Here is a 25854-nt window from a genome sequence, read left to right on the forward strand (position 1 = left end):
AATTGGGTCAATTGACAAGACACGTCGAAAGTACAGGGTGGACTAAGGAAATTGTCACTAACCGGCAGAAAATTATAACAAGGTTTACATGTTTTACATGCAATCTTTAAAGCTTTATTTAAAAGTAGGAGGAAAATGTATGACGGGTTTACTTTTATTTGATGTAATTTTTTGAGAAAATCTTTAAACCACTTTTACTGCATATAAATTATTCACATAGAGTAGCTTGTTTCTTCTCTGACATTTCCTTCATTATCCTCCACTTCTTCTTCTCTGCTTCTTCATTGACGGCTGTCAAAGTGTATTGCTCATTCGCCCACCTCCACTAGAAAAAAATACAAGATCCAGCAAGAGGATTAATACGCAGGAAATCCTGAAATATTTAGTTTAAAAATAACTAAATTTTTGAAGTTCGTCATCATAAATTCATTAAGCACAATTCGGGGTTGTGTTTGGTAAACGAAATTAGAATTTAGAGCAATTACAACTGTGCACAATAGGGTCAAGTTGAAAGTGAAGCAAAAACTCGGAAAAAGAAGCAGATATAAAGGGAGATAACGACGAACAACCGGAGCAAACAAAATGGTGAGTAATAATTTTCATAATTTTGTAATCTACACGAAATTAGTCGCAAATTAAATATATTAATAGATTAGGCGCCAGTTCTATTTGATCTAAATAACTTAAAGCTGGCCTTGAAGGTGTGCCGGTGCATTGCTTGCACTTAAGCAATGGGCAGGCGCAAGAGTTGCTACACGTAAATCCATGCCCATATATGGTAATCATTCAAGCTAATGTTATGGTTGGTGTTCTGCTGTATTAGTCGCGGCTTTGTTATTGTGGTCAAACTCAGAAGTGAACCAGTTTATTAGTTCAATGAGAAATCAGCTACAGATCTTTTTTAATACCTTTAATTGCTACGTTAAACCTTTGTTTATTGTAAAACTCTTCCAACTCCTTCATTTGGTCCGTGTGTAATGCTCCCCTCAACCTAAATTTATAACCGCGCGCTCGCTAATTTTGTCTAAAATACTACTTAAGCGTATTTGATTATTTATTAAATAACATAAAGTTCTAATGAATCTACATAACCATATTTGTTGAACGTTCATTTTTCTTTTAGTCGGACGTACAAATGGACAGTGCGCTTGATCTGATGAGACGCCTGCCACCACAACAAATCGAAAAGAACCTAATTGATTTGATTGACTTGGCCCCCGAATTATGCGAAGATTTGCTTTCGTCAGTGGATCAGCCGCTTAAAATCGCAAAAGATAAGGAACACAACAAAGATTACCTCCTGTGCGATTATAACCGCGATGGCGATTCTTATCGGTCACCGTGGTCAAACACCTACTATCCCCCATTAGAAGACGGACAAATGCCGTCAGACCGTTTGCGAAAATTAGAAATTGAAGCTAACTACGCTTTCGATCAATATCGCGAAATGTACTATGAAGGAGGCGTTTCCTCGGTATACCTGTGGGACTTGGAGCATGGCTTTGCCGCGGTAGTATTGATTAAAAAAGCAGGCGATGGTAATAAGAAAATACGTGGCTGCTGGGACTCGATTCACGTCGTGGAAGTGCAAGAAAAACCTACGGGGCGAACGGCACATTACAAACTAACCTCCACTGCTATGCTCTGGTTGCAAACAAACAAACAAGGTTCTGGCACAATGAATCTTGGCGGCTCGTTAACACGTCAAACGGAACAAGACGCCAATGTAAGTGAATCTTCGCCACATATTGTAAACATTGGCAAGATGGTAGAGGAAATGGAGAATAAAATACGCAATACGCTTAACGAAATATACTTCGGCAAGACGAAGGATATCATAAATGGCCTACGCAGCGTGCAACCGTTAGCTGACCAGCGACAAGAGGTAGCCATGAAACAGGATTTGGCTGCGGCGATCCTAAAACGTAACGTAAAGCCGGAATCGAACTGAAGTACATGTGCATGTAAAGTGGGGGAGTACGATGAAGTTGAGATACGCGAGTATGGTGATGGAAACGGCGAAGAGTGGTAACATTAGCAAGGGATGGGATGGCATAAACGGCGTTAGCGGTATCAGAGCAGTTAAATTGTGTTTTAAGGCATGTGCTGTTAAACGCTAATAAACCAATTAGATGCAATTCTTTTAATTAATAAAAACAAAATTAAATAAACAAAGTAAAAACAAGCGATCAAGAAAATGCAACACAATATATTTGATATTATAATTTTTTTTAATACAAAATAATCCAGATCAAGTCTTGGACGAATTCTTCTTCTTCTTCTTTTTTGGCGCTGTAACCGCCTAAGCGATTTTGGCCGAGTTCAGCAAAGCACGCCAGTCGTTTCTCCTCTGTGCCAACTGACGCCAATTGGAAACGCCAAGTGAAGCCAAGTCCTTCTCCACCTGATCTTTCCATCGCAGTGGGGGCCTCCCTCTTCCTCTGCTACCACCAGCGGGTTCCGAGTTGAATACTTTCAGAGCTGGAGCGTCGGTGTCCANGACGAATTATATGAATAAAATAATAATGAACAGTCGCACGTAACTAAGTGCTTAGCTTAAGTGATTTTTGCTTGAAAATTTAAAAATAGTTATACAAACTGAATTCACAAATTTTTACATTGCAGAATATACTAGGTACTATCTCGCGCATGCATGTGTGTATTCTTTAAAGTATGGCATTTACTTGCGTGCGCATAATCTTCAAAAAATAAATAAATTACCGCATCGAAATATAATGGACAAAACATACCATTAAAACGTAAACTAAAGCATTTGCATTATTGTTCAGTAGTCTTGATTTTTAGTAAACAATTAAAATGTAGCAATTGTTAAACTTGTTGAAATAGTTCGAAAAAAAAAAACAAAAGAAGGGAGAAACACATTAAAAATGAATTAAATTAATGCAAATTTTGTGTGCGAGCTAAGTAATTATTATATGGTATATCATGTATCTTCAGTATCGATCAAAAACATTTTATTTATACATACATACGTACATATGTACAATATGTACATGTGTACTTAACCCATAAAACATATACAAAATGTATTATTAAAAGCCACAGTCTGATTGTTGTTTAGCTGCAAAACTAAAAAAAAAAACGCTAAATAAAAGCTCTTAATGTCAATTGTATATAATCTCTCCGCCCTGACTTATGGCCCTCGTGCACGCCTGTGTTTTATTGTTTATTCCTTCTCAAACTTCATAGTATGCTATTTGTTCTGCCCAACCAATTAATACAATATTTAAGTTACTGTGGTTTTGTAGCAAACTTTCAACCACTGCTGATTTCTAAATAATTTAAATAAATATATTTACTTTTAATAAACTTAAAAAAAAACAGCATATGTGTATGTATTACAAACAAACTTCTGATTTATGTATTTACAATTATAAGTTTATGCATTAGCTGCAATAAAATAAAGTCTATTTCTACATATTATAATAAATATTATTACTACTATTTACTTACTGAAATTACATGCATACATATATATGTGCATTCATACTTTGCTTTATAACACAGCTGTATTAAAACACTAAAAACAAGAAAGATCAAACCCAAAAAAAATCTACTCCGCCGAAATGTCTGGTTTGTAATTTGATAATTTAGTTTGATACGGCAAAATAATTGTGCAAAATTTTATACAAGACATTAATAAATTAATAAAAAAAAACAAAAAATTTTAAAAGCTAAAACAATAACTCCGGTTTTAAGAACGAAACATTTTGAATAAAGTTGAAAAATCAGCCAGCATGAGCCCCAATTGCTATATCCTCACCGATAATAACCTAAAAGAACATTAGGGGATTCGGATACATATCTGCGCCAGTCAGTTTAAGTAGCTTTGAACTAAAAAATAAGTTGCACTATACAAATTTAATATATATGTTTTAGGCCTCATAACATCTATAGTCAGATAATTCTTAAAATATTGATTGGGAACCCAATGAAATATTGCTTTAAAAGAAAAATTACCTATCCCAATTTAGGCTACTTTAATTAACTGGCACAGATATGTACATAAATAGGTTATTTTAGAAATTAAACCTTAATTTAATATAATTTTTTTTGTAAATTAGTTTTGTCGGTACTTTTTCAAAACCACTTCAATAATAGTTTAGGATAATTTCGAGACTAGTTTCGAACTACCCCGATATTATTCCGAGCCAGTCCCGAAATTGTCCAGTAGTGGTTTTGATAAGTCGTGAACTTGTACCGCAATGTTATCGAACAAGTTTTCAAACGGTCACGATATGGTCCCTTATTAGTCCCGAAATGGTCCGGAACTAGTCGCAAGATTATGCCGAACTAGTATCGTAGTTTTCCAATGGTCCAGAAATAGTATCAAATTGGTCCTGAAATACTCGTGAACTAGTCCCGAAATGGATTTAATTTGTCCCCGAAATGGTTCTGAACAAGTTCCAAACTAGAGAAGAAAGAGCCCCGAACAAGTCTAGAAATGTTCATTGTACACACAAGATATAATTACAGATTTCTGCTGGGTTAACGCAAATTTTGCCCATACCGAGTAATGTTATATACTCCAAAGAGATCGGCTCTGTGGCTCGCAGGTGGCATCCCATTAATGTTGCATAGTTCGCTATGAGGTACATGCGAAGCTGAGTTTGGCAGTTTATTGCCCATTCAAAGAGAGGCAATGATCGCGGCAGTGAACTTCGTAAAATATATCAGATCCGCTACCGAGACGCCACCATTATTTACTGCATAATAGAGAAGGACAGGCTCGAGGAAAAGCCTCTGCCCAGGCACGTTAGAACGCATGTTTTCGAATATATGGGCGGGGGGTTCGCAACCTTCCACGACTCTGGACCTATGAATACCGTAATGGGAGTGACTACCAAGCTAGATCCGCGGTACTCTGCCCCAGTTACGGTCTGGATGCTGAAGACGTCTCAACAGTTACCTGTACAGACTCGATCCCAATACCCCTAATGAGTGTCCGGCATATGAAGACTCCGCCCTATAAAACCAACCACTTCTTCACATGTCCGTTCTATCCTACTGAACTAACATACCACTCCCTTTTCGTCGAAACAGCGCCTTTTTTGGGACTACCGTTAGTTGAGCTTGACAACGGCTGATGGATAAACCGAATCAGGCGGAGCTTAGTAGAGCCGCTACAACAGCAATAATAACAGGGTCGTTGGGAGTCTCGAAGTACTACGTCGCAGCTTATAACGTGACATTGTACTCGTTAAAAATTCCCGATATATGGGAAACGTGTCGGAGGATATTGAAGAGTCTTACAGGACAATGTTCTTTTGTAGTCAGTGGCAAACGTCATGGAACCGCTTCTCCTAACCAACCTGAATAAGCATCTGCCCATCACAAAACACTAAAACGGACGGACTCAACGAAATACATAGTACAACAACATCACTGAAAGTCATCACCGCACAGAGATAAGCGCGGATTTGAGCCCACATCAACCCCTTGGCAGCTCGACCCTCACCGCGTTTGACCTTTCCAAAGCCTTCGATACAGTCACCCACGCGACACCCTTCCATGACATCCCTGACTCGTCGCTTCCACATCGGGCAAAACAAATTATCTGTGCGGACGGCACACGCAACGCTACGAGTAAACCATGTGGTATTAAACAAGGAGCTCCCCAAGCAGCGTTCTATCCCCGAAGCTTTTTAATATAGTCATAGCTAAACTCCCTCCTCCACTAGCTGGGGCTACCCTAGTGAGTTACGCTGATGACTGCCCCATCTTTGTGTCCTTTACAAAGATTACTGGCTATCCTTCGACCTTGCAAGATTTTTCAAATCCAGAAACCGAAAAATGTCTGCGGCTAAATCGTCCGCCATACTCTTCACAACAAGGACAAAGGACGTGAGGATAAACCTTTTCGTAAACGTGGATAGCGCCAAAACCTCGACGTTAAAACATCCAAAATACTTGGCGTCATTTTCAATAGCCTATTCTCCGAGCGGATCACCGCCACTTGTAATAAGCTACGTTCGACACATAAGATTCTCGACTCACTTGCCAGCAGCACTTGGGCTTACAAGGCGATTGACCGGTCGGTCCTGAACTACGCTGCGCCAACGGGTTTCACGAACGTAATGACGAGGTGGTCGGATGCCACCAATTGCATAGGTCGCCACGTTGGTATAACAAACTCCACTCACAATCATCGTTAGACAGGCTTGAGCGCCTGCGGAGCATGTTGTATCCGATGCAACTCAGCAAGATTGAGTGGTTGTACAACTTCGTTTCTTGGATGTCGGTTATCGATACGCTGGAGTCCGTTGCAGTTCAGTTGAAGAATTTTGGTACATCTTGTTAGGGTGTTCGTGGTTTGGGGGTTGCGCGATAAGTGGGGCTGCCTACGAGCAATTGCTGTGCTTAGCTCTGATGCACATGCTGCCTCGTGGTGGTGGTTGGCAGACCCAAAGGCTTCGATTCCCATCATCCATTTAGGAGTAGACAGAGAATACCTTAAAGTTGCACCATCCAAGTCATGATCGGCATCTGACTTATGTGTCACATTACAGTGTTCTGATTAGCACGGAGTGAGTGTAAGTGGCAAAGAGCCCCTGGTCATCCCCCAGAGGCCACAAACCGTATGGGACATTCCCTGTTTTACCTAAGACCAAAGCAGGTTTTTGGGCGGCTCCACCCGTTGCGCTTGTTGCATCTAACCGAAGCGAAATTCGAGTGGAGTTTTCTCTGGTTCGCAAGGCCTAACAATTGCTAGCGCAGGTCTGATAAAAATAAATAACATGGCTAACACTTGCATCAGACCACTTGCCCATAATCATCTCGATCAATAAGGCCACTGACTTTGCTTCCGCGGACCACCGAACCTAAATGCATCAACTTTAACAAAGCTGATGGGAACGGTTTCGCGGAAGTTACATAGGACAGCTTCGCCGCCCTTCCCGCACCCACACAGACACACATCCTGGCGAACGCCAGTTCCGCAAAGTGGTCACTGCCGCAGCGGCTGGTTTCATCCCATCCGGACACATCGAAGATGTCTGCCCAAATTTCCCGTCATATGCGGCTGTTCTAGCAAATGAGCGTGAACATCTCCGCCACGTCGATCTCGGGGATCTTCGCTTAAAGGACCTTAATTTGGAGAGATTTTGGAAAAAGTGGGAGGAGCATTTGAAGGCCTGCAACTCCGCCTTTGGTGCGAGTATGCTCTGGTCAACCGAGAGGTCTCTGTATAGAGCTAAATGTCGAGTGACCAGTAGCTTGTTTCTGAAACAGTTCTCAACCGAGGCGAATTGATGATATGAATTCGCCGCCTTATTCTCTACTGCTATGAGTAGTAGAGAATGGCGTATATTATCTGCCAGTAGAGAAATAGAGAGAGATAGAGAATAGTTATAGAAACCAGCTACAGGAGCCTGAACAAACTGTCCAAAAACAGTGCACCACTTACTTTCCCCAGCGGTGAAGTCAAGGTGGCATTCGGGAAGGCGAAAGCCTCCAAATCCATTGCACCCGACGGAATTTGTATCTGATGCTGAAACATTTGAGACCCGCGGGAGTAGCATATCTCGTCGAGGTCCTCAACTTGTCAATGACCACTCTCATTATTACCGATTTGTGGAAATCGGGACACTTGAGGCCTTGCTACTCCCGTGCTTCACACACCAACTGACCCCAGCGATGCATCAGCATGGTTTCCGTTAAGTGCACAGCACAACGACAGCCCTTAATGCTATAAACACCCAAATAACTCATAGCCTAAACCACAGCATTCACTGTGAGAGAACAGTCCTAGTAGCGCGTTTGACACCGTTTGTCTTTCCCCTCTACTAGTAGACATTGAGGCTTCCTCTCTCCCTAGCCGACAGTCGTCAGTAATCTTCCGATATCAAACATATTCATATACATGGACGCGGTCCAGACCAATCACTAGACCCGACGTCGTACCACCGCTACAACAACAACAAGAATGTACTACGAGTGATCAATGTTATTCATAGGGTGTCCTACCACGACTCCCGGCCTATGAATGACGTGATCGGAGCCCAATCACCACCTGTAGCAGCCACAGATATTCAAATACCAAGAAAGACCCGCGTTACTCTGGCCCAGTTGCAGTCTGGATACTGTAGCTGGCTTAAGAGCTACCTATCCCGACTCGACCGCAATACTCCCAATGAGTGTACGGCATGTAGAGACTCCCCCACGACACCAACCACCTCTTCACATGCCAGCTCAATTCCACTCAACTTATACCACTCTTCCTTTGATCTGACCCCGTCGAAACTGCCCATTTCTTGGGCCTGCCGAAAACCGAATAGGTAGAGCTTAGTAGTGCCGCTACAACATGCCAAGGCGAACTTACACAAGGTGGTGTGTAAGTTCGCCTTGGGTGCTGCCAACTCGGGACGGTCATTATTATTTGTGTCGTAATGACAATTAATTTATAATTCTTTTTTTTATTGTTTTGTTTCTCTTTATTTTTTTTTTATTCCGTTTTGATAAAATAATTAAGCATGACTACAGTTAATACAAAGGGTATTTTGTTTTATATAGAAAAATGTGTGTATGCGTGTCGTTATTAACTAATTTGCGCAATCGCATTCAATAATTTTCTTTCTTTTTTTTTTTGATAGTCTAAACTATAAATGATATCTAAATAAGTATGTATGTATATGTATAAGTCCGCACGTAAGTTTACACCGAAAATATTTAACTACAGCTGACGAGCTTATTACATTTTGTTATTAGCATAGTCGCGCTATTTTCTTACACCGCGCTGTAGGTTTTTCGGCTCTTCGGTATTTAGAATTCAGAATTTTTTTTTTATATAAGAAAGAAGTATTAAATCTTAACTGAAAAACTAAAAAAAAAAATATATGTATATTCACATAATTGTTAGCTATATACAAGAATACTTTTTATATAGATGTGTTTGTGTTTGTTTTTGCAGTGGCCTTTCAATGCTAAATTACACACAATTCTACTTGCTATGTAAGTGCGTGTGTGTGTGTGTATATATGTGTTTGCGTATGCAATTTATGTTTTAAAACTACAAGGATTTAAAAATTAATAATAGTTGCTGCAGCTTTTTATCGCATACATACATATGTATGTATGCATGTATGTACATATGTATGTATATGTAGTTTATCTACAACTTACAAAATAACTTACGTTTCTTTTAATTTCTAAAATAAACGGTTACATCTAAATTCATAGTACACGTATCAAATGCAGCTTTTAGTATTTATTTTACAACATATTTTTCTTAATTTCACTGATCTTTTTATTCTTCAAATAATTGTGTACAGCTGTCACGTGGCATTACTTTTTTAATTTTTTAATTTTTAATTTTTAATTGAAATTTCTAGGTATTAGTATTTTAGGAACACATATTGAGTAAATGGAGGGAGGAGCCAATTTTTTGTTCTTGCAAAAACGGTATAGTATTTTTTAACATCTGCTTGTTTTGATATTTTCGTTCGAGCGTATTTTTTCGCATTTTTAAATTTAATTTGTGCATGCTTGTATACATTTTGTTTTTCAATGTTTTACATACAAACTATAGGTTTCCTTTACGTAGTCACTTAAAAGTTAAAGAAAAAAATTACATTAAATAAATATAAGCAATTAGAATTTAAACACAAGAAAAGCTGCATTTATAATGCTTATTTTATACGAATCATAATTAATAAAACAAAATATATTTGAAAATATTTAAAAGGAAATAATCACAAATTAATATTATAATTCATTTTTTTATCATTTTTTTCTTTCTTTCTGTGTCGTGCATTTTTGTTTTTAGTTTAAATTTTCTTTTTACTACAGTCTAATTTTATTGCATTTTCGAAACTTCGAATTTCGTATTTATGATTTCTTCGTCAGAATCCAAGACCGGCAACGCTGGATCGGCCATTGATGATGGTATATTCTCTTCGACCCAACGCAAATCATCCTCCTCGGTTGTAGTGCCGCGCTGTGAATTTGGTGGCGTTTTGGTGCCACCATTTGTATGCGAATTGCGCATTTTTACGCCATACGCATCGGCGACAAATTGATCTTCCTCTGTGGATGGGGAAAAGAAAATTTATTCGTTTTTGAAGTGAAACTTGTTTAGCGGCGGTTGGTTGGTTGGGAGTAAATTGGCAAATTCAACGGAAATGGTGCAACGGAAATGGTTGGGACGGAAACAAGTGCTTCTTGAATGTATGTTATTAATTTAACAAAACCTTGCTAATAAAAGGTTAAAGAATAATACTTATAACACTTAGAAAAAGACCAATACAAGAATGAAAGTAAAGTGAGTACGTACATAGATAAAGAAAAGGATAAAGGCAGAGGTAAAAATAAAAACAAAGATGCGTAAAGATAAAGGCAAAAATTAATACCAAAGTAAATTTAAACACTTTACTTTTATAAGGGCAAAGGTGAAGAGGAATACATATGTATGTATATGAAGAAAATGATAAACACAAAAGTAAAAACAAAGGTAAATATAAAGATGAGGATGAGGATACCGATAAAAGTAAAGATAAAGACATAGGAAGAAATATTAAAAAAAGGTAATAATAAAGAAAATAATATACATAGATAGAGACACAGAGACTCAACCTGGGAACTATTTTGGGATTTTCGAGATTTCCGGAAATTATCAATATAATAATCGGTATTTTTATCGGTTTTGTTAATGATATTTTTATCGATTTTGTTAGCGATTTTTCTATCGATTATTTATCGATTTGGTTATCGATAATTTTATCGATTTTGTTATCGATATATCCTATCTATTTTTACCGATTTTTGGTATCAATTTTTTTTATCGATTATTTACCGATTTTGTTACCGATATTTTTACCGACTTTGTAACTGATATTTCTATAGATTTTCTAATCGATTTTGCTACCAATATTATTATCGATTTAGCTATCGAAATTTTAATCGAATTTGTCATTCTGTATGCGATAAAGATGGCAAGTACCAGTGCCATTAGGCTTAACGCGACTAAGAAATGGAGGATCTTACTTGGTTTCTTGCAACCGGCTACATCCTCCCAATCGCAAGAAGGGAAAATAGTAATTAGATACAGTCAGGGAAAGAGGATCAATTGACGGTGGATTAAAACTTGACAAAAGAGGTGGAGAGTGGGGTTTATTCGGAACAATTAGGTATATGATTCATGTGGCTATCGCAAAGGCCGCATCATTGGTACGATTCCTGGTCAAGAAATCTACATTTTCACTGACAGTCAGGTGGCAATTAAATCCTGGGAAAATTCGTCTAGAAAGCAAGTCTTGGTGGTGCAGCACAATGAGTCTTAAGATGGAGATAAATCATGTCAAGAACTGCTGTAGCCACGTTGAAACTAAAAAGATTTCTATTTAATTTCGCTAGAGGGTTTTTGCAGAGAAAAGGTCGATAACATATAGGAAGAAGGAAAAATTGTGCATCTTAGGTCTAGGTCTGGTTAGGTTACGTTCATAATTAACAGATTATCTTTTATGTTATCACATGTTGAACGGTACCCATTACTTAATCGATTAAACACCTTGACCCGATTATGTAATTACAAATTCATCTAATCTCAATGCAAAGTATTTCGGCATTAGTCCCGCAAACGCTAGGCATTTAAGAAGGTAGTGCTGAGGTGATTCCACCTCGTCAGCTTCCAGGCAACTGCGACACACTGGATCAGGTAATATGTTCGGCCTTACTGTGAATCCACTGCCTCCTTAATAGCAGCCACTTCTGACTGAAATACAAAGCAGCAGTCCGCGAGCCTGAACTTAATGTTGATGCAAAGCTCTCCACAGAAGACCTATTAACCAACTCTGACGTTCAGTTTCGATCCACACTGGCATAATTTCGCTCCTTCCCCTCTCCCGAAGTTTCGCCCCACCCAATATTCCCTTGAGGGAAAATGGGTAGAGAAAAAGCTTCTAGAGCGATTTCGGTGGCGCAGTAATCCGTGCGATCAGGGTTGAAATCGAAGTCCTCCATAACTCCAGAGTGTTCTTAAGGACTGAACACTCTGGAGTTATGGAGGACTTCGATCAACCACTCGGTTTTCCTGAATCTAATAGCTGTTCGCGCTACGGCAGTGTTACCTGGGATGTCGACAGGCGGTATATTCACCACTACTAGCTCTACTTCCCAAAGGTGTTATACCGAGGGCATAGAGTTTGAGCAGAAATACAGTATATAAATGTGGAGCAAAGCAGCCCGGTGCGTCTCCAATCTGGAAAGATGTATCCAGACAGGTATCCTATGCTGGTACATAGACGGTTCGAAAACTACCGAGAGCAGAGGAGCAAGCATCGATGGGCTCAGAACTAGAATATCGGTGCCAGTGCGACGATACCCGAGGATATTCTTGGTGGCAGTTTATGCTAACAATATCTGAAAAGAGCAGTAAACATCACAATGGGGGACTTACCATCTTCAGTGATGGTCACGCGGCATTTAAGGTCCGGTATCTTTCGAAATCGCACCATCTCTGACCCTCGAGCGTGTAGAGAAATGTAAGTACCCTACTAATTAAAATGACTTGATACAAGTATTATGGTTAAAAGGCCACAATAGAATAGAGGGGAATGATGAGAAGTGAATTTCGCGGCGGAAATGCTGAGGGGGATGTACGCCGCCTTGTGGCATCTCTGCTTTATTCTACCGAGCTTGGACTTTACGTTTCGGAATTCAACTGATGATTGTTGTCCACTCAGTTTCATCTGATATGGAAGCGTCGGGTTCAGTATATCCTGGGAAAGGCGAAAGTGGTTAACCATATCGAATGCCTACGCGCCTAGAACCGTCCCATCCCAAGGCCGACGTTGCTTCAGACTCTCAACTGGAAATGCATCTGTATAATTCTACAACGCTTGCTTTCGTCCTTGTCTTATAAACGTGTGTGATATCCATTTTTCAGATATTTGGGATGGTCTCAAGCATGTTGGTATGTCTCTGGTGCATCCAAAAATAAGACATTTCGGGGCTAAGGGCAACATTATCCAATATTCGCAACTATGTCTCAATTCGGCATTTAACCCTCACGCAAATATTTGGCATTTATGCTTATTATAGCTAAGGAATAAAAGGGGCAGATGCATTTCCGAAACAGGGGTTCCTTGTTAAGATCCCAAATGCAGGGATCCCAAGCGAACACTGGTTGCCAGCCAATGCAATTTGTCATGCACGCTTGTCATGCTGATGGCTAGCGAGCTGTTTCAGTCACCTGCATCCGGGATTTAGTGGCATGCGAGGAGGTGTACCGAGTCGTGGGGTGACTCTCCGCTTGCCGGACTTTCGTGCGGCCCATCTGGGTTTATCCCTTTCTAAATGTCAGATACCTTTGGAATAGATTACATTTGTTAGAGGATGTGCCCTGCGACCTAGAGCTCATCATAACACTCCGTCCGGCGCTAGTGCTTTGATGAACCCAAGCGGTTTGGAGGGCGGTAGGGAATGAATATGCGTAAACTCTGTCCACATCCTTCCCAAGTGTGTTAGCTTTCTCCTCGCAATAGCATCGCATTCTAAGAGGAGATGCACTGGCGTTATTGCTGCCATGGCGCTGTACCGAAACAAATCGTCTGCACTACTCTCCAGGATATGCATACGGGCCCGAAGTTCTTTCGCCTGCCTTAATTCAAACGTGTTATCCCAACGTGCTTTTCTTAGCCGACGCTCTTCTGCTCTTAACTCTTCACTGATGGTGTGAGGTCCCAATGCAAGGAAGGGTTCTGGTGATATAGGTCGAATGGCTGCTGCTTCTCTAGATAGTCTGTCAGCCACGCAGTAGTTGCAGTGTGTTGTTTTCCCCAGGGTGTACAGTCTAGCTACACAGAGCTATACTTTATTTAATCTCACATGAGGATATCACATTGTACTGCCTTCTTGATTGTCTCTGCAGAATTTTTTCCACGCTAGGACTGATGCCATAAATCTCCGTTTGAAAAATATTAGGCTAGGGAATGGAGATCTGCTCCATAGCAGAGAGGACAATGTACCCCCCTTGTGGACAACCTTTTACTGCCCTCAGCTGTATCATTTTGTTTCCTACAGCCGTCTCTGCCTGTCTGGTTCGTAGCATTGTTCCGACCCACCTTCGAATCTGAGCCGCTACGCTTCTCTCCCCTAGATCTCGATCTACTGCCTTAATGTCTAAGAATGCACAAAGTGCGACCGCACGCCTCTCAAATCCATTCCGTATATCACTTGACAACTAGAATAGCGCAGTGTCAATTGATCTACCTGCACGGTAGGGATATTGCCTATGGCGCAACGAAATGAAGCTAAGGTGGTAGTTCTTATGTGATTGTCTCGAATTTAGTATGAATTTGACACTGTTTCGCCACCACGATTGTGGGGGATATGCCAGTGCCACACTTTTCCGCATGACATTGGTTAGGATCGGGGTTATAGCAGATCCAGTTCTTTCTGAAGTAGAATCGGCCATAGGCCATCCACTCCAGGAGTATTGTAGGGCTCGAAACGAATGTATAGCCCATCGTACGGTCGATCAGGTGCGCAGACGCTCTTGGGAAGTGGATGGTCAACAGGTCTAGAGCTTTTTCTTCCTTACTTCTTGTGTAGCTGTCGTCAGATACTTTTGTTCAATCAGGTAACTTGTTTTCCAACACAAAAATGTGTGTGTATGTAGGCATCAGGTGTGGGCAGTTGGACTGTTGTCATGCAGGCTCTTTCGTCGCTGGTCCGCGCCCGCAAGGAACCACAAAGTTTGTGTTCTACTCCATGTGAGACCTAAGGGCCGAGCAGGTTCTTAGATGACTCCTTCCGTTACAGGCGTTGCACTTAACCGAAAAGGGGTTGGGCTCAACGTCCGCCCGGGGAAGGACGCGGAGCAGTCCGGCTATAAGGCGTTGCTCCATAGACGAAAAACTAGTGACGAGTTTCGTCGATCTAAACGCGTTAACGTCGCCAAAACAACAGCCCTTGGGAGGTGATGGTCATTTGTCGTTGTTGTAACAGCATACAAATTCCACAGAGAGCTTTTGGGGAATGGTCCTGGAGTGATCCACAGTCATTGGCCAGATATGAGTATGGGTCGTTCTAGTTACGTGGACCCGACAATCGTGGGCCCTTTGTCCCTTTGTGGTGCTACAAATCAATCCGGTAACGTAACTTGGAATCGCCCGCATTGGGATTGATAATTTTTTTAAATTTTCTAATCCATTTTTCGTTCATTTAAATCAATTTTTTTTTCGAAACATTTTTATATTTAAGAAAAACTTAACCTTAAACGGTGTGGGGGGTATATATTAGTTTCTAGAAGCATTAGTCTTAAGCTAAAACGAACAATAATTTTTTTAGACTGCTACTTTGAAGCTCTAAATGGCGAACATAAGCTAAAGTGCTAGACCTGAATAGTGTTATCAATGGTTCGAATGGTATGGGTATGGCGAGATAATCTCATTATTTTTGCTTTTATTGTGCGACTAACTTCACTAGTTGATCACTTTCAATATTTTATGTTTAGTCGATAGCTGAAAGCATATGTATTTCGACTATTCTTATGAGAACATATTCACTTACCATCGTCATCCTCATCTTCTGGCGCATCGAGTAACGGTGTAAATGCATAACGTTGATTATTATTTGTTGGACGCCACAAAATCATAATCACCAGCAATAATACCGAGAAGAGCACATGCCAGAAGGCAGTATCTATCCAAATATTGCGCCAAATCTGTAAAACAAATTCCAGAAATGCATAACGTTTCTAAGCGCTTTCTTCTAATTTCAAATGCACTCACCGGTGTACAGTTTTGTGTCTTGCGCACATGCAAGGCATACAACATAAACATCACTGATGCAATCACAGCGAATATCAGTGTGTTTGTGAAGTGTCTATACAGCGAGAGTTTGACCATATTTCTGTAAAATTAATTTAAGAAAATATCAATGAGAGACATGAGTAAAATTTTACAAATTCATTTGCATGTTGAATATTGTAAATTTTCATTAGGAAACATTAGCCCACCTTCTCAAGCGCAACGTTCTGGTAGTCTGTACCAGCGAAGTGAATATCCACCAGCAGATGCCTGTGTCCAGCACAGCCAACGGTATGGCAGCCACCAGCTGCTCATCGGTTTTTGTGCTCGTCACGCGCAAATAGCTTTCAACACAGGCCAGCACAAAATAAAGCGCGCCAACACCGACAACGCGATGCAACATTGGACCCAAGCGTGGTCTAAGAAAATAAGAACATAGAGGAATATTAACAGCTTGCAAACAGTTTATATGTTGTTTTTTTTTTCTTAGTCTGGTCATTGCCCTCTCAAGGCACAGTACTTATGTATATAGTAGGTACGTATGTATATGTTTATTTAAATAAATGGTTCATGCATTTTATTTACACAACTGCTTGTTGATTGTTTTTTTTTAACTACATAACAACTGCAGCATATGTGCTAATATACTTACTTGACAATACCGAAACCCAGACTCATGATAATCACAAGCATACGAGCCAAAGTACGTTTGGCACAAGAAACAAATTCTGCTACCAATTCGGCGCCCTGCACAGGTACACCTGTCGTATTTAAGCTGTAGTATTGCGCATAGAAGAACGCCTTCTCTAACATGCCAAGCAGTATGACGCCACCAATCCAAAATTGTATACGCAAGAGATCACGCCATTGCGTAAACGATACAAAGAGCCAGATAATGCCGAAAATGACATAGACCACGCACATAATACCATAGAACTGGTGATGTGGAAAAGGAGAGAAAGTAGATAAAAACTTATACGATTTGTAATAAATGACAACGCTTACCGCCAACAATGGATGATCAATGGCTGAGAGGTACCCGCCATCGGGACCAACAATATCAACTTGCACAAGCGCGCTAAAATCTGAGGAGTCAGTTGCTTTGATTGCCTCAATTTTCAATGTCAAATCGTAGATGCCATCTCGGCCAATGGTGATGATGGTTTTTGCATATGGCTAGAAGGAGAAAGAGTGTTTTTAATAAATATTAAACAATTTGGGCGAACCAAATGGAGAAAAGTTTGCGATTGGCATAAAACTAAAATGTGATCTTGAGTGCATTTCTTTAAAATTGTCTTTAGTTTTTTAATAAACATTAAACATTATTTTAGGAACAGAGTTTGAGATTGGCATACAAGTAAAATCGGTTCTTGAGTGCTTTTCTCGAAATTGTCTTCTGTTCTTTTACATATACATGTAAATCTGGACAATTCCGCAAACATAAAGATTTCCTCCAATTTTAAGGAGTGCATCCAGAGAAGAAGCTGTATTTTATTGACATTCAAACATTTCTATAACGATTTTTCTAGTTTTGAAGTACTTTGGCATCGCGCATTTAAGCTTGTTAAATTGAAAGAAGCTATGATTATTAGCAAACAATTGAGGGTGTAAATTTTTTAAAAAACATACGCGAAAAAGAAGTAGTTAGAGAAGTTAAGAAAGTTCACTATGGGCCACATGACATTCAAACGCAACATATTAAGTAATTTTGCATTTGCCAGTTTAACAATAATCCTAACACTTAATTAAATTTAAACAAAAGGCATTTCTTATCAGCATTCTCCCTTCCACTTCTTATTACCGAATTTTTATCGCGAAGTTTATAATATGACTCACAAATGGCGCACCTAATATGCGGGTAAGTACATACATTAATTTTTACGTATTCACCCCTTTCATTAAGAGTCGAATACAATGCACTATATACATATAACACAAGCCAATTTTTAGATATCACTCGCTCAAAACAAGATCTTATCAGCTACAAAAGAGTTTTATGTGTTCTACATACATTGTTGATAAAAACATACTAAAATAAATTGAAACTAAATTAATTCTACATATTCAAATTTACCGCTGTTGGGTGTTTGAGTGTATTCGTCTGCGTCTTGCCCGACGTCTGTGCTGCTGACGTGCCTGATGACTTTGCAGCGTCTTCCGCTACTCCTGACGCTGCTGCAACATTTGCATCGCCTACAGGCCATGGCCTTTCGGGTAGCAAAATTGGGTGCATTGGACAAATGGAGTTTTTCGTATCCATGGCAATGAAACCAGAATCAGATTTGTTTTGCAAAAGCAATTGCTCTTCATAAGCATTGTATAGACTTTCGGGCTGTAAATATCAATAGAGGATTTTTGGTTATATCAATATCCTAAAGTAGATATATATATATATATTTATATATAATGTATACATATATATATATATGTGTATGTCCAATTCTTTTTGGTACCGCATACTCACCAAGCGCTTGTCATACCAGCATTGGCGCTCAAAGAGCGTCCAGGTCACAACAACATCCAGCTGCTCATGAGTGTCGCACTCGACTATAAAAATTAGGTTATTTATAAAAAGATTCAACATTTTTTCTTAAAATTTGCCACTTACTATGCACTTTAATTTTGGAACTAGCTAATAGCGGCCGTTGTTCTCTTGCCACATTAGCGTTCTGTAGGTAGAAGGAAATATACAAATATCATGTTGCAGTATATAACTATAACTAATGTATGATTCTGAATTTTCTTGGATATCTTTGTACACCTACCGGCGTTAGTGTTTTAGTAGTTTTGCCAGGATCAGATTTTGCCTGCGTCGCTGGTGCAAGCAATGACACCAACAGCACCGCCTTCAACACCAACAGCAATTTCCTCCCCAACATTGCGTTATTTATTTTCACCAGAGCTGCAAGTTTTCCAAACACACTGTATAGAAAGTAATAACTGAATATTTTCTTTATTAATTGGAATTCGTTCTGGTAACCAGCAAATTTTCTCGGAAAATCGACGTCAACAAGCGGACTCAGCAAATAGGATGAACACAAAACGAAAGAAATTCAAGATTCTGACAGTTCTCGATCGTACATTTGTCAATTGTCAGAAATTTGTATGTGAGTGCGTGTAAAATGTCTGGATAGAGAGCAAAACAAAAAAGATACACCGAGAAAAACTAAGACTGCTTTTACACAGTTCAAGTATTGAATTCAATTCTGCTCGCTTGTGGAAGAGAGGGGGTGAGAAGAAAAGACACGAGTACACATGCGTCTGTACCATGAACCAAAAGGACAAGATCACGCGGGCAGGAGACTAGCCCGTTAGAATCGCATTTAGGAAAAAGTTGAACGATTTTGACATTAGCCGTTTGTTTACATTTCTTCGTTGTTTACAATTTGGTGGTGGCTTTTTACTGCAATTTTCTTTATTTTCGCCTGTGGCAACGTGTGTACACATAAGATAAAGAATAATTTAACACAACGGCATGATTTATAGAAGAATTTGCATAATAAAAATGATTTTTCATGCGTTCAACAATTTCGCGGATTTCTCCGTTCTCTTCGTTGTTTACTTCTTACAACAAAGATGGCGTCGAGATTTCGGCAGCTAGAAAATAACTTTTTTCGTTCTTTCCTTCCCGCGTGATCTTGTGTCTTTCGTTCATGCGTCTGTACCGTCAAGTCGTTTCAACTTTCTTGCTTTGCTTTTGGCATTTTCGTTACTTTCCATTTAAAGAACCAAAAACTTGAATTCAACAGAATTGAAACGTGTAAAAGCAAATAGAAAACGCAAAAGAGAATGAGCAAGAATTGCTTTCAAGTACTTGAAACATGTAAATCGGGTGTAAGCCTCGTGGATTAAAAACAACCACAATTTTGTGTACTTTATTTTTGTACATATATGAAAATTTGACCTAAAAGCTCTGCAATACCTTAGTATAATACAGCTCGATGGCTTTTTCATTATTTTTTCAAATATTTCTGTAATAACAAAAGACCAATCAAAAAACCCCTTTTCATATAATTTTCCCTTTATTGAATGTAAACAAACCAACAGCTGTTTTCTGTGGAAAGAGAGTATAAAGGGTCATATTTTTTATGACATAACCTCTTACTTCGAGAAAATTGCAAGCAAAACAAGACGAAAATGTTAACGAAGGTAAATTTTAATTTTCTTTATGTAATATATAGGAATTAAACATATTTGCTTCATAGCTACGTCCGCTTGTGCCGCGTCTGCTATCCAGTACTGCACCTGCCACATTGAATATAGCTACAGCCACAACCCGCCACTACAGCGATGGACGTAGTGTATATGAGCCGGATTATTTGGAGGTGATTGCAATTATCTAACAGCACAATTCCTAACCGAAAATCTATACATTTAAAACTCGTTTTGTCTTTGCAGTCACTAAAACCCAAATTCCCACAATATTCCTGTCTTAACGTACAAATTAAAGGTTATGATTTTCCAATTCTTGAAAGCTACCAGCGCTACTTGCATAGCATTGCGGAATACCTGGATATCGATGTATCCGATTGGTGTGTATGCACATATCTATCTTTTATATATAAACTTATAAATTACCAAAATGTTCACTTACTTTCAGCTACGCTTTGCCACCACAACAAACCAAAGTGCAAAGACTGCGACCAAACTCGGCTATAGTAGATGCTGAATACAAATTGACTGTTTACGAACGTAATCTGCAAATTAACGATGTAAATGCTCCTATATATCCTGTATTTTTGCGCATAGCACAAGCAGCGCTACCAGCAGGTGTGCAGCTAAGTGTCCAAGAACACTCCGAAGAATTGGAGGAACGTCGCTATGTGCCTGATCGTGATTTGCTCGATCTGAAAGCAGAGTTGGGACGCATGCAAACTGGCAACATGGGTGGGCCAAAAAAGAAATAAAGCGATTGTCTTTTAATTGTACACAGAGGGTACAATTTAAACGTACATACTTGTGTGCATACATTTATTTCTTGTGGTTAACTTACATTATTTCAAGTGAATAAAAATACAATATTCAACTTAATATTAAATGGAATCTACTATTTAAAGCTTTCACTACTGGACGGCAATGAATTTTCTTGATGGTGTCTATTTTTTTAGTTCTTAAATAGAACAGTAGAAGTCATACCTTCACTCGTCGTGCAGAAGTAAACGTACATATGTATGTATGTATATGTTGAATTTAAATCTATATAGCTCTAAACGAAGATTTATTTGCACAGCTTATATTGCAATGTTAATGTGCTAGCACCGCGGCTGCAAAGTTGAATTTTGAAACCTATGATTTCTTAAACTACGCCGAAATGAACCACTTTGATGGCTGGCTGAGAACTACTGTTCGACTTGCGCGACTTTGTGGCTTCGTCGCGATTAGAGGATTTCGTTTGGGGACGAGGCATCTCTTCAGCTAGTAATTAAAAAAAATTTAGCACTAATACCATGGTAAGTATGCATGTACGTACCTGCTGACAAGGGATTGAAATCCTTCAAATATTCGTCGTGTGGATGACACAACGGCAGGCTATCAGCCAATTCCTTCTTCGGATTTGTGATGTTGCGCGACAACGGACGTGAGTAGCCATTGCGTTTGGGCGGTTGTGGCTTTTCTTTGCGTGGAATTTCCTGCAAAGTGAGAAAAATTAAAACTCGAAGATTTTCCTAATTTTTAAGTTTCCCCCTCACACTTACCGGCACCACAGCGACCTGCACCGTGTCAGAGAACTTCACCTTATTCTTCTCACCAGCAGCACTGCGACCACCATTCCCACCGCCACTGTGCAGCTCCTTATGCATACCATTTACAAGTGGTGTGCCATTGCCACCATTAATCATAGTACCACCATTTTGTTGCTGTTGTTGTGTTGAACTATTCGAAAGTATGGATGCTGTGGGCTTCTTTTGAAGCAGGCGCTTTTGATGCTCTTCACTCGTCGCCACCAAAGTAGGTGGTATTGTGCCAGACACTAAAGGGTGTTGATAATATTTTGGTTTGTAAACGCCTGATTGCAGCGCGCTAACATTTCCAGTAGTAGAAGCGGTAAGCGCTGCTGGCTGCACTATTGGCGTAAGCTTTTGTGGTAATGGCAATGAGTTTTCTGCCACCACAGCCGGTGAAGCATGGTGCACGAAAGTTGCAGCGTTGTTTGGTAAATGTGTTTGCGCGTGTGTGCTGTTGCTGGTGGTAGTTATTCGCGGAAGCATTGCGGTGGTGGTATGTGCTGGCATACTGATTGGCGTCTTCGCATCCGCAGGCAGTTGTTGTTGCCAAGGTAGAAGAGTGACGGATGGCGCAGCGACGTGTACTTAAAAATAGCAAATAGAGAGTTTAATTATAGCTCAAAATATATGTATATATATTTTTAATGTATGTACATATTTTCTAAAAACCCTATACACACCCATTGCAGTATTATTTAAATCACTGCCACTCTTCATTGAAAGCTCAGCCAGTGTACTGCTTGCCGCTACTGCCGCACTTGTTGCATTTTGTGAAATTTTTATGCTCCGCAGCGATGGCAGTGGGGGCGGTGGCGGTGGCGGCCGGGTGCGCAATATATCCTGCGTATTCTCCATGCGCAGCTCTGGCTTTGGAATATTTATTTTTATCATTTCGGCACTGAATATTTTTGATTTAAATGATGGCAAGGGTGGCACATAGTTCTTTAAATGTTCTTTTGCGTAGTTGCTACGTTGAACTTTCTTTCTTTGCACTATTTGTAAGTCGGAATAAGTTGATTGGGAACAGGCAGATTCTGAGCGATAATCAACAATCAAACTTAGATTACTAGCTGGCATGCCACGCACGCCGTTGCCATGGCCTTCCTCTTCATGGAGTATCGTAGCAGCTTGACTAAAGGCGGCGGCTGAAAATTCGATTAAATTCGCATTCGATTTCGTCACATTAAAGAGATCCATAAAGAGATCATAATCTTCAATATCCTCGGCGACTTCGAACGCTTCTGCAAACATTTGTTTCCTACAAAAAAGTGTATTAACTACAAAAGTTACAAAAATTTCATTAAGTTTTTAACATACCGCAGCAGATAAAAGAAAAACCGTCTTTTCAAATCAAAAACTTGATCGCTAAACTCATCCTTTGTCTCTTCTGAAAGTGCATCGGTGAATGTCTTCAGCGCTTTTCCCAGCAATTCCACGCGCGTACGCTTCGCCTCGCCGCGATACAAAACATGATTAGCAATTTTGTGCAGCGATATCAAACACATCGCACCATAAGTTTCCCAGTTGAGTGCCATCAGCAAATTCACCGCTTTCTCCAGTTGATTTAGCGACAAATATTTGTCAATTAAAACATCAGCGGTCAGGCCTGAATTGTGTATGTCGCCACGCATGCCGGCGCCTGCAAAAAGTCGCATACAACCCAATGGGCCATTTTCGAAATGCAACAGCAGTAAGCAATCTGTTTGCACATAAGGCAACGAATGTTGTGACAAATCAGGCTTGTGACTGAAAGCAATGCGCAGCAGTGTTGGTTGTATGGTGAAATAGTGTGAAAGATCCAATAAATTTAAAGGTGTCACATCTTCGCTCTGCAACTGATTGCCCACCGGTGTTAGGGCGAGGTCAAAACATTGAAATTGTGCACGCTCATTGGCAACCATAACAATACTGCTATCGGGATGCCAGGCACATTGCGTGGGTATCTAAAAGATAAATGATTTTAAAATTGTTTATTTAAAACTTATATGTATGTATTTCTTCGTGGAAAATAGTAAACATACAATATCAATTTGAGAGGCCACTTTCGTCACTTGCTGCACCAGATCATGTAGACAAAGTTTACGATCAATCGATCCCAAAAATAGCTTCTCTTGGTCGGGACTGAAGGCATGGCAGCATATTTGCGTTCCCATTGTAATTGACGTGACCGTGGCGCGTTGCATTTTACCCGAGATAATTTCGTATGTACATACTTCGGCAGATATTTCACCCTTTCGTGACACTTTTTGTTCTACGGTGAGTATTTGACTTTCGGCTGAACGTAGAAAATCCACTGAGAGGGGATCATTCTCTGACCAACAATACGAAACGGATTCTATTTGTATGCTGGAAAGGGAAAAAGCATAAAAGTAAATAAAATAAAAATTATATATAGCTTAATCAAAGTGAAATTATAAATGTTTTTGCAGATACTTTAGTTTCCATGAAACGTTTAGCGGAAATAGTAACATTTTGTAAGAGACAAAAAACGATAAACGAACCCGCCATCTGCCTACTCACCCCTTCAACTTGAAGACATGTATATTCGCTCGATCCTGATCACGTATCGTTGGCCGCCATGGGTATACTTCATTCTGTGATGATTTCGTCCATATAACAAATAAATCTGCACTACTATTCACTGTTAGATGCCGTGACAATTTACGCTCTGATGGTCCCGGTATTATCACATGAAATATTCGCGGATCCATATTGCTAATTTTCTCAGGCCCTTGTGGCCGTGCATTCGGTTTCTGCAAATGCACCACCGTCAATTGGTTCGTGTTGTAGGCCAAGACGATGTGGGAACGTGTGAAAAATGCTACAACAAACAGCAAATAGAAAACAATAAAACAAATTACTAACTGCAAAGCAAAAAAGATACATGCATAGGTGCATACATATGTGGATGGCAAGAAAAAATAAACAAAACACAGCAAAGTTGTAGCGAAATTAATTAACATTAATTGCATGTGAAACTGTGTGAATGCGCGCATGCGCATGAGTATGCACAAATGCAAATTTCTCTCTAACACTGTGCGCGCACCAAAACACAACCATTGCTGGTGATTGCGCACACTCACCCAAACAACTATGTATATACTATCTACGACAACTAACCTGCACGTTGTGACATTTCTACATTTGTTCACTTACCGTCAGTGATAACTTCCGACGCCAACTTGCCGACGAAGTACTTTTCATAAACCATACGCAGTATATCACCTGTGGCCGCGTCCACGCAAATATGCGCTATAATACCATTGGCAAAGAGGAGTAGCACCTGCGCTGCGTCTCGCCATTCTGAATGCACGATTTTATAGCTGCGCAGCAATTCCTCCAAACGCTTGATATTATCCTTTAAGCGTCCTGGCGCCTTGCGACTATTCTTCAACACCGTTACACCGTTGCGCCTCTCGATGTAGTCACGCTTGGCCAGCGCCGTCAACTCAGTATTCTGCTGCTGTGCCTCCCGATTGCGTGTGTAACGGAAAGCGCCCAGATCGGTGGATTTGATGCGCACCTCATCGCGTATGCTCCACAGATGACACTCACCGAGGAGCGTTAGCATTGCAAGTGACGGCAGCTCTTACCGCTGCAAGCCAAGCAGATAGCACTTATAAGTTGCGTTGTATGTATTTTTTTGTTTTTTCGTTTTCGCAAATTTTCTCACATCATTTATCGCTGGGCGACTTACTTCACTACACATGCCAGCTCTCTACACTCCAAGCGCATGCCAAGTTCTCACTGAATTTATGCACAACGGGATTTTAACAAACCACAACTCCCAGTTGCACTCCCAACATTCGTTAATGCTAATGCTATTCCAAAGTTATGTATAGCCAACAAACGGCACAGCGCCACTAGCATAGGTTTAGACGTTGCCGTCGTTCCCGCGGTTACCACCGTCGTCGTCGTCGAGTAGCGCAGTCGCCAGTCTCGAATAATTTGGCCAATGTAAACGTTGTAAGATTGTAAGGTGTGTTTTGCTGTTGTTATTGTGGTTAATAATGTGTTGTTGTTGTTGTGCTGCTGTTAACTCCCTGCTTTTGTTGCCCTACTGATGCGCAACCTTGCCTACGTTGTCGTCACTCTGGTATGCAGGCAGACCTGTTGCTTCTACGCATTGGAATTTTTATGCAATGATTTCGCCTGTTTTGGGAACTTTTAAACACTTTCTCTTATTTTCCAAAGGATTTAAGAAGCTTTGAAATTTAAACAAAAGATTCGCGATAAATCTGTATAAAAATAATTGCACAAATTGACAATCAACAAAAATTTGTTACCTTTGCGCGATCACTACAAGTTGGAATGTAGGGTTGCATAGGAAGGTAGTTCAACGTTAGCCCTGCACTGGAAAA

General features: G+C 40.0%; 4 protein-coding genes across 6 annotated transcripts; 2 read left to right on the plus strand and 2 right to left on the minus strand.

Moving 5' to 3' along the window:
- The first annotated feature begins 282 nt into the window (after positions 1-282).
- Positions 283-2117, plus strand: cpb (F-actin-capping protein subunit beta). The gene is made up of 2 exons (XM_017613395.1): positions 283-585; positions 1124-2117. Exons 1-2 carry the CDS (start codon positions 583-585, stop codon positions 1949-1951), a joined length of 831 nt encoding a protein of 276 aa, XP_017468884.1. The 5' UTR covers positions 283-582; the 3' UTR covers positions 1952-2117.
- LOC108360926 (transmembrane protein 87A) lies at positions 294-18805 on the minus strand. 3 transcript variants are annotated; one of them, XM_017613394.1, is made up of 10 exons: positions 18533-18646; positions 18376-18436; positions 18232-18314; positions 17842-18099; positions 16773-16943; positions 16420-16703; positions 15977-16186; positions 15750-15870; positions 15529-15682; positions 294-325 (listed from the first exon to the last, which is right to left on the minus strand). In XM_017613394.1, the coding sequence occupies exons 1-10, from the start codon at positions 18644-18646 to the stop codon at positions 309-311; spliced, it is 1473 nt and encodes a 490-aa protein (XP_017468883.1). In that variant the 3' UTR covers positions 294-308. The 3 variants fall into 3 exon arrangements, with proteins under 3 accessions (XP_017468883.1, XP_017468881.1, XP_017468882.1); XM_017613392.1 differs by lacking the exon at positions 294-325 and adding an exon at positions 9752-10044; XM_017613393.1 differs by lacking the exon at positions 294-325 and adding an exon at positions 9815-10044 and having other exon boundaries at positions 17845-18099; positions 18533-18805.
- A 995-nt stretch (positions 18806-19800) lies between these two features.
- mRpL48 (mitochondrial ribosomal protein L48) lies at positions 19801-21024 on the plus strand. Its single transcript, XM_017613402.1, has 4 exons — positions 19801-19916; positions 19973-20092; positions 20166-20299; positions 20368-21024. The coding sequence occupies exons 1-4, from the start codon at positions 19905-19907 to the stop codon at positions 20672-20674; spliced, it is 573 nt and encodes a 190-aa protein (XP_017468891.1). The 5' UTR covers positions 19801-19904; the 3' UTR covers positions 20675-21024.
- Positions 20867-25796, minus strand: frtz (WD repeat-containing and planar cell polarity effector protein fritz). The gene is made up of 9 exons (XM_017613396.1): positions 25780-25796; positions 24650-25698; positions 24014-24314; positions 23515-23839; positions 22811-23436; positions 22174-22751; positions 21464-22077; positions 21238-21397; positions 20867-21182 (listed from the first exon to the last, which is right to left on the minus strand). Exons 2-9 carry the CDS (start codon positions 25062-25064, stop codon positions 21064-21066), a joined length of 3138 nt encoding a protein of 1045 aa, XP_017468885.1. The 5' UTR covers positions 25065-25698; positions 25780-25796; the 3' UTR covers positions 20867-21063.
- Positions 25797-25854: the final 58 nt, after the last annotated feature.

The sequence above is a fragment of the Rhagoletis zephyria genome, unplaced genomic scaffold, assembly GCF_001687245.7.
Source record: "Rhagoletis zephyria isolate East Lansing unplaced genomic scaffold, Rhagoletis_zephyria_1.1 Rzeph_scaffold_00655, whole genome shotgun sequence".
Classification (NCBI taxonomy): Eukaryota; Metazoa; Arthropoda; class Insecta; order Diptera; family Tephritidae; genus Rhagoletis; species Rhagoletis zephyria.